The following is a 9020-nucleotide window of genomic DNA, read 5'->3' on the forward strand; positions in this document are numbered from 1 at the left end:
GGAGAGAGAAAGTTGGGGAGAAAGGATTGGATTGGTAACAAGCGTGCTATGCTGGGAGTCATAGAAATCGGATCAGGACAGACCTGGGCTGCACAGGGGCCGTGAAGGGCATGGTGTGAATGAGGGGAGTTGTTCCTTTCCCCGTTGCACTCATTTGCTTCCTTGGCACCTCATGGCTTCCTACTTCTCTGCTTCCTGTTTTGGGTACTTCTGGATTGTATTATGTGGGGGTTGGGCTTCACAGGAGGGGGGCGGTCTTCCCTGTGAAAACATATTACCTCTGAGGTAGTGGCTTCACACAGCACAGTCTCCCTGTTGGCTTTGTTTAGTGTCTGTACTGCACACTTCCAGTCCCCGATGCCCTTCCTTATGTGAAGATTTGCTTCTCTCAGAGGGTGACGCATTTTCCAAGCCCCTACAGAAACTCATAGGCACATCTACCACTCGTCTGGTGAAAACTCTGGACACCCTTTCTGGAAAATAAATACAGAAAATTTGGTGTGTAGTTGCAGGAGACTGCTGGGTTCCTAGCAGTCCACTTGTGGATCCCCAAGAATCCATGAGCATGATCAGCATGTCTTTTAACATTATGGTCTATTTTTGTGAATGTCTGAAGACATTTACATAACTCACCCATAGTTATCTTTGGAACTGTCATCCTACCAGCTCTAGAATTCCAAATAGGCCTTTAGTGGCAGACCCATGATTTTACATTAAAAATCCAGTTTTACCCTGGTACCTAAATATTTCCTAGTTTCTCCAGTAAATACAATGAGGCACTACATGACGACGTTTCAGTCTACAATGAACCACACAGATGCTGGTATTCCCATAAGATTATATTGCCTAGGGACTGGGGTTATATAGCTCAGTGGGTGAGCGCTTGCCTCGCATGTGCACGTGTGAGGCACTGGGTTCAGTCCTCAGCACCACATTTGAAAAAAAATGAACAAAGTAAAGATGTTGTGTCCATCTACAACTAAAAGAAATATATATTAAAAAAAAAGATTATATTGCCTAGTGACATTGTAGCCCACTTAGTTTAAGTACATGCTGTGAGTTCCATATAAGGACAACACATTTCTCAGAAGGTGTCTCTGTTGTTGAGGAGCATGGTTCTAGTTCTTTCCCTTGAGCATTATATTGGCTTGTGGAGAAAAAATTTTAATATTTATTTTTTAGTTTTAGGGGTGGACACAACCACTGAGCCACAAACCTCAGCCCCTGGCTTGTGAAATTTATGACCAGTTGGAATTGCCTCTGGTCCATGGAGTCAGACCTTTAAAACCATGATGTAGCTAAAAAAAATGAAGTTTGCTCTGGTAACACTCTGAGTCACATCAGAGTCAAAGTGACATGAATGACCTTCTTTGCTACTTGTCACCTCACTTAGCAACTCAAGGAGAAGGGAATTCTGTAGGGATGGATAGTAATCTTCCTAGAGAACCTCAAGTGCCTTCCGTCCACAGCTTTTCCCATCTGTGTGGAGGGCTCACACTGTCATCACTCACTCTGTAGTTAAGGTCATGCTGAGATAGCTTCAAGGCACTCTGCTTAGGCTGGAATTTAGTTGTATTGAATGTTGCTGGGTTGTGTTATGTCCCTGGTCACGGTTAGAAAGAAAGAATTGCGTAGCTACCGCTTGCCAGCAGTGGTTTTAGATTGACATATTCTCAGTCCTCAGAGATTATTTATCCGTCATTCATTATAAGTCATTAAATTTTTAACCATTTAACTAAATGCCAACTTATAAAAATGTTGAAATAATTGCATTTTCACTTTTTTTTTTTTTTTTTTGGTGGTGGTGCTATGGATTGAACCCAGGACCTTGTGCATGACAAGCAAGTACTCTACCAACTGAGCTATATCTGCAGCCCCTATATAGCATCTTTTTTATATACATACATATATTTTATTTTTATTTTTTTTAAATATTTATTTATTTTTTAGTTTTCGGCAAACACAACATCTTTGTTTGTATGTGGTGCTGAGGATTGAACCCAGGCCGCACGCATGCCAAGCGAGCGCGCTACCGTTTGAGCCACATCCCCAGCCCTATACATATATTTTAGATGTTGATGGATCTTTATTTTATTCATTTATTTATATGTGGTGCTGAGAATCGAACCCAGGGCCTCACACATTCTAGGAAAGTGCTCAACACTGAGCCACAACTCCAGTCCCTATATAGCATCTTAATTGGCACATTTTATATTATTTGACCTGAGAAATTTCTTCTCAGATTTCCACAGACTTCACTGACCCTTGTAGAAAAGGAACACAGACAAGTCTTTTCAGTATTAGCAGATGGCATAGAAGCAGAAAGGGAACCCTTACTTTGCCAACCCTTCCATTAAGTCAGCCTGGTATCAACATCACTGAAATCAGGAGATGATGCCGTGCCTTCAAAGATTTAAAGTTAGTTCCATCTGGAGAACCTTTTAAAGTAGTCTGATAGCAAAAGAGGTGTCATGTGAAGAAAATTTCACAGCATTTAGTGTGTGTGGGGGGAGATGTCAGCAACTTCAGTAGGAGAAATTCTTCTCTAGGCATCTTAACTTTGGATTGAAAACTAAAGGCAACAGAGTGTTTCCGAGAAAAGGCTCTCAGGATGTTAACATACCTATTGTGGATGGGACTTTAAAACAAGTTTGGAGTTGAATAGCTAGGAGTATAGGGATAAATTACCAGATGCAGTGTAAAAGCTTTACTTTGACAAGCAGAAGGAAAATGTGCAGCAGATAAGTTTTTCAAAGAAAATTTTGTGTTTAATCTTTGAGAATTTGAAGAATTTGGGCTGCGTGTTGTTTTGCTCTGTAAAAAAGAAAAAAAGGTTGGATATGATGGCCGATTTCACCTCTTTTTAAGTGACTTAAAAGATAATTTAAGATAATTTCTCCAAAGATAATGATAGATCTGAGCCCATTAATTGTTTAATGAGGTTTTGGAACACAGTGCTGAAGCTCAGTCATGCGAAATTTAATATTTTTAGTTCTGATCCCAGTTATTTCTACTTATCATGTTACTGTATCTTAACACGTGTGCATAGCATCCTGTGTTATCTGCATAGAGGCAGATAACACGGCATTTGTTTTGGAGAACACAACACATTTTTCCCCTCAGCTCAGGCTGGGACTTGGTATTCCTAGTGGAGATGCGCTACTGGCTCTCCCCAGTTGCTTCTTTAAGGATTCAAAAAGTCTCGTGAAAATGTATCCACCTGGTGAAAAATTGGAGGTGGTACTGGGTATGGAAAATGTTTAACTGCATAAACATGAGTTGGTACCCAGGGTGCTTTCCATGCTCAACCCTCAACTGTCTTCCCAAGCTCCCCAACTTCTCCCATAAGCAGCCACCATAGCAGATCCTCACAGTTCCCAGACAGCGCTCTGTTTTTCTCCCTCACCTGTCTACCAGAACCATCATCGTGCTGTTCTCTCTGCTGATCACCTCCTACTTAGCCCAGTAGGTCTTCCGTGACCCCCCCAGCCTAAACTGGTTTTTCCCTGTCTGTCCTCCTTATCATCCTGTGACACTCCCACATTGATCATGTCACCTTCAGCCTGTTCTGCCTCCTGCTGGACTGAGAGTTCTTCAGCAGACAGGGGTGTGTTCTCAGGTTTGTATTGCTGCTGTCAAGAGCCCTGTATACAGGGGTGCTCTGCATGTGTGGGTGTGTGGGATGTGAGAGCGGCTGGTTCCTTTGTAGGGAGAGCTGGCATGTGCCTCCTTGCCTCTGATTGACGTCCTGGTGCTCCGTTTCCTGACAGCCCAGTTGGTATTTGAACATTTGCCCCTGATTCTTGTCCCTGAGCATAAAGTGTCCAGGACACAAGCACAGTCTTATTACCACTTTCTGGAACAAAGGCCATGATTCTGGCCTGTCGCCATTGTTTATGGGCCAGGTATCCACTTACTGCTTTGCAGCTCTAGAGCCTCCTGCTAACCTGCTGGGGCTGGGCTTTGTCCATATTGTCCTCTTAGTGCTGACCTTATCAGCCATGTCACAGTGGAGGGCTAGTGTCTATGTGTTCCCAGGGTGTCTGATCTTGTTGGCCTTCGTAGAGAGTGGGAGTAGCAGCTATGGCATGCTTCTCCTGTACACGCTGATGGAAGCCACAAAGTACCCACCAAAGAGACCCACACTGTAATTAAGCTTCTCGTAATGTCAGCAGGACTTCTGCAGAGAGCTCGTTGTAGTTTGAAGCTTCCTCTTTGTTGTAAAAGCCAGGTTTGCAACTAGATGGTGTCATAGACTTTGCTTCAAGGAAGCTTACTGTGCAAAAGTTATTATTTCTGTTTTCTGTGGTTAAAAACGGGTAAAACCTCTATCTGACCTGAGATATGGGACAAAAAGTAACTGCTCTGTAACCACACTGGCATGTAACCACCCCACTGAGAATAAATCCAAAAGAATTTTCAGACCTGGGGTCCAGAGATTTTTAGGCGTTACTTCTCTGGACTGCTTTGAACAGCTTCTGGTAGCAGGCGCTTCTTGACACACACAAGCCCTGACCTGGTCCGCTGTCCAGTGGTTTTCATCTATACTCTCTTAATCGAATCTCTATTTCTACAGTCCCCTGTTAATAACTTGTTAAATTTTGTTTGGCTTCTGCCTTCTGGTTGGGACCTAGCCAGCACAGGTGCCCTCTCCTTAAATGGCCAGCTTCACTTCCCACCAAGTGGACCATACGGGTTCTTTTATTCCTCCTGAGTTCCTACCTTTAAACAGGCACTAGGCTTCCTTCTCAGGTGAAGGAAGATAGCTTGAACCCAACAGGAGCTCCAAGACTAGGAGAAAAAAGTTAGAGGTTAAGTGTGTTGAGTTAGAGAGGGATGGAGGGTTGTGTGTGTGTGTGTGTGTGTGTAAGGTTAGGAGAGATAATTGTGACAAACTTGATGTTGTTCCTCTCAGAGCCTAAGGGACAGATAAATGAAAATTCATGAAACTGATGAATATTTACCACTTCAAGCACCCAGAGATGCCCATAATAGAAAACATAACTACTAAGTATAGTTTTGTCCGTTAATATTCTCTTTCCACACAGCACTTGAGGTAGATAGGCTTCATTTTATCATTTCATCTCTGAACTCCTAAAGGGCGGACACTTGCCTCTTGTACCTGCCTTGCCTGCCACACGTTAAATACATCGTAAATGTTTTTGGCTGAAGGGCAGCACACTGGGTAGATGGTACTTTGTTTTGTTTTCTATCCAAGAAAGCCTTATCACCAATGCCTTCTGTTAACAGTTCATAAACAATGATATGCAGATTTTTCTGTACTTGAAATGTGAACAAGGAGATTATCAGTAGGTTCAGTGCTTTTCTTGTTCCTCTCCAGCCATCTGTAAATCACATCTACCATGCAGGTGGGCACCGAGCAGAATTTAGGTATTTTATGTACCTAGTTTTCAATCTCCCTGTTTCACAGACGTAGCAACAGCTTGAGTAACTTACCCAGATTATGCTAATAAAAACTGTGGCTCAGCCAAGCTGCAAATCCATGTTGATTCCAAAGCCCCTGCGATTCCCACTGTGCTATGGGGCTCACCATGGGTGGTTCCTGTGGTGGATCAGGCACGTACCCTGTTCTGTGCACACTCATCTAAGGAGTCTTTTTCCTCTTTAGAGGTACCCTTGCTTCCTTGTTCCTAGGCAGGCACTTGTTCCTTTTTCCTTGATCATGTTGGCACATGTAGAAAGGGCTCAAAAAAACTCGGGGTGGAAAGTCTCTCCCCAGTTGCTTCTTTAAGGATTCAAAAAATCTCTCATGAAAATGTATCCACCTGGTGAAAAATTGAAGGCGGTACTGGGTATGGAAAATGTTTAACTGCATAAAAGTTTAATTAAAGCCGAACCTCTGTGGGGCAGACCTAACTCTCATCTTTCCTTTTTCTTCTCAGGTGCTGTTACCCCCGTATGATGATGCCACTGTGAATGGGGCTGCCAAGGAGCCACCGCCACCCTACGTGTCTGCCTGAGTCTGAGAGTGGATGGAGTTGAGAGCAAGCAGCTCAACTTTTCAGACATCTGAGCAATAGTTCTGTAATTTCAATTCTGAGATGAGCTCTCTGAGGCTTGTTTGTTTTTGAATTGTCACATTTTACAATTTAGATGTTAAGTTGAATCCCTCTGTAGTTTTGAACACATGCTTTAGCTAGAGCACTTTGGTAGTGTAGCTGTAGGATTCTTTCAGTAGGGGTGAGGCATTAACAGATCCATTCATCTTTCCCCAAAATACAGAGAGACCTTGAGTCCCCGAAGTCTAGTTTTGTACCTGCTTGACCCTAAAGCTGGGCAATTAGTCACACTTTTTTTTATTTCTCCTCTCTTTTGAAAATATAAGATCAAAATTAAACGACACCTTTCTTAAACCGTTTGGTGTATAGAACAAACTTATGAAAACAGGAATGTTAATTGTGTGATCATTGTTCTTATTAGATAAACAGGAGTCCTTATGTATATGTTACAGTAGTTTTCCTACTATCCTTTATGGCTTAAATTCAGTAACAGTTGGAATTTACTTGTCGAGGATTTCAGCTACCCTCTATCCCCTCCCTCCTCGGGATGGGGGTCGGGGGCTAAATGGAGACCATTAGGCAATACCAGGCTGTGGGAACAGAAACTACTTCTGCATTAGAGGAGGGACTGATTGGTTTGGCATCGCATGGGACCTGGTATTCTTTTCTCCTGGTTTCCATCCTTCCCAGGGCCCCGTTTTACTATGTGTCCTACCTGGCCTTGATCCAAGGAGAATCATATCAAGTAAAATCACTGATATGTGTTTGCCTAAAAAAGTTTTCTTCTTTCCCTCTGAGGTCCATCCTACTACTGTGAATTTCTGCGTCTGCCTAGTCGTCCTTTAAAAATGTTAAGCAGTCTTCATAAAAATGAGGAGGGTTGTTTTCCTGGTGGAACGCTCTTATCTCTACTACCTGAATGGCAAAGGACTTTTATATGTTCATATGTTCAAAAAAACGGCTCTCCTGCTTGTTTATTGTTGAATGTGCTGTAAATGAAGGCTTTTGCAATTAAAGTGAGATTCGCCCACCTCCAAGAAATAACCTTTTGATTCTGTGGTGATTGTGCCCTTCCTGCCCCCGCAGGGCCACGCGGTAAAAGGAGTGGGCTTTATAGCTCGCTTCATACATAAATGTTGAAAATATTTTAGTATTTGATAAAATCAGACTTCTTAGACCAGGAAGAATGGGGTACAAACAGACCCCAGTTTCCAGCATTCCTGCACCTGCCTTTAGGTCTAAGCACCAGGTGTTCGGCATAAGAGGTGGAGGGGAGATTTTATTCCTGATTCTGCCTTAGTTGTTTTTAAATCTCATTCAGTATTCTTTACAAACTCGATCTAAAAAATTATGTTCCTTGAAGCTGTACGGTGGCCTGTGGTTCCACTCAGTGGTAGAGGGCCTGCACAGTATGTGTAAGGCCTAGGTTATATCCCTAGCACCACAAAAATAAGTTTTTTTTTCCCTAAGTTTAAACGTGAAAGATTCACACAAACTTGGATCCATGTAGCCATATTTCAGTGGAAAGGCCCATCAGTGTTGTCATCCCTGTGGAAGGCACAAAGGAAATGACTGTTACTTGCATATTGTTCCTCGTGATTTTCCATCTCTTTGCATAATAATTTTTGCAAATGATACATGGATGAATGGAGAGGGGTTCTGATCTTGAGAGATGCTGTAGCATCTTTGGAGAGAAACAAAGGCTGCTCTTCTGGTTTATGCAGCACCCGGGTGGCACCATGAACTTCCGGTTATCACTGCATTCTCCAAGATCCTCATAGGAAGTTGGTGTTGCTGGTTTTATTTGATTCTTAACAGTTCTCAGGCTAAACTCAAGAGCAGCCTCCATATTTACTTCTGTAGAGTGAGGCATTTTCTTTTTGCCTCCACTATGGAAAGGCATTAAAATGACCTTGTAGAGCAAGGTCTGCATAGCCCCGGAAGTCTATTTTTGTCTCATTACTAACACAGATAAATAGCTTCTTTTTTAAATATATTCTAAATTCCATTTTGGTATCTTGCTGCTTTCTCCTATTTTGTTGTTCACAGAGAAAGAAGAATAGCCATTACCTCACTGTTTCTCATGCCTGTATGTTTTTTGTGCACTTCGCTGGTGAGAACCCCTCTTTTTTTTTTTAATTAAAAAAAATCAAAAAAGTTATTTTTGGTGTTGGGAATTGAACTCATAGCTTGGAGCATGTTTGGCAGGTGCTTCACCAAACTGGGGTACATATCCAGCCCTAGGTTTTTTTTGTTTTTTTTTTAATCTTGAGCCTACCACTGGAGATTTGCAAATGGATCCACCAGTCCCATCCCATCCCATGTAGAACACAGAGTTTTAGGTCTTTTGTCAGGTCTCCCTCCATCTGGAAGTACAAACGTGCCACCACGCCGTGCAGGGAAGGGCAAAACTTAACACTTTTGACCAAAGAATGATCTGTCGCTCCTTTAAAAAAAAAAAAAAAGCGCCTCCATTGAACAAGCTAGTTGGACTTCCAGGGTACCAAGGTGACAAAAGGTTAGAGGCCAACAGGCTCTCTGCTTCCTGTACTTCTTCCTACATAAATATTTTGTGCTGGGGCTGTATAGCTCAGTGGCTGAGCGCTTGCCTCACATGCGTGAGGCACTGGGTTTGATCCTCAGCACCACATACAAAAATAAATAAGTAAAACAAAGATATCTTGTCCATCTACAACTAAAATAAAAAAAAAAATTTGTGCAGCTCTTCCCCAGAGTCTGATGTCTTTATCTCTCTTTCTATCCTGTTGTCCTCAAGAATGCAGAAACAACAACAACAACAAAAACCTCTCCCCCTACCCTCACTGTTCTGGACCTAAATACATGTTTAATTTGATTGCTTAACCAAACCACATTTTTTTCATTTATCTTGCTTCTCCACCCTTAGATTGTTAATCAATGATTTATTACTAATGATATCAATAGATTGTCTTTAAGTCTATAGCCATTAAAGAGGGATATATTGTATTTGAAATATTCATC

General features: G+C 42.2%; 1 protein-coding gene across 1 annotated transcript in view; it reads left to right on the forward strand.

Moving 5' to 3' along the window:
- The window catches only part of Laptm4b (lysosomal protein transmembrane 4 beta), a 62690-nt gene extending 55626 nt beyond the window's left edge, over positions 1-7064 (forward strand). The window contains exon 7 of the mRNA XM_076835836.2: positions 5904-7064. Coding sequence (XP_076691951.1) covers positions 5904-5981 — 78 coding nt within the window. The 3' untranslated portion in view covers positions 5982-7064. The remainder of the gene's footprint in view (positions 1-5903) is intronic.
- The last annotated feature ends 1956 nt before the right edge of the window (positions 7065-9020 follow it).

The sequence above is a fragment of the Callospermophilus lateralis genome, chromosome 16 (genome assembly GCF_048772815.1).
Source record: "Callospermophilus lateralis isolate mCalLat2 chromosome 16, mCalLat2.hap1, whole genome shotgun sequence".
In the NCBI taxonomy this organism is placed as follows: domain Eukaryota; kingdom Metazoa; phylum Chordata; class Mammalia; order Rodentia; family Sciuridae; genus Callospermophilus; species Callospermophilus lateralis.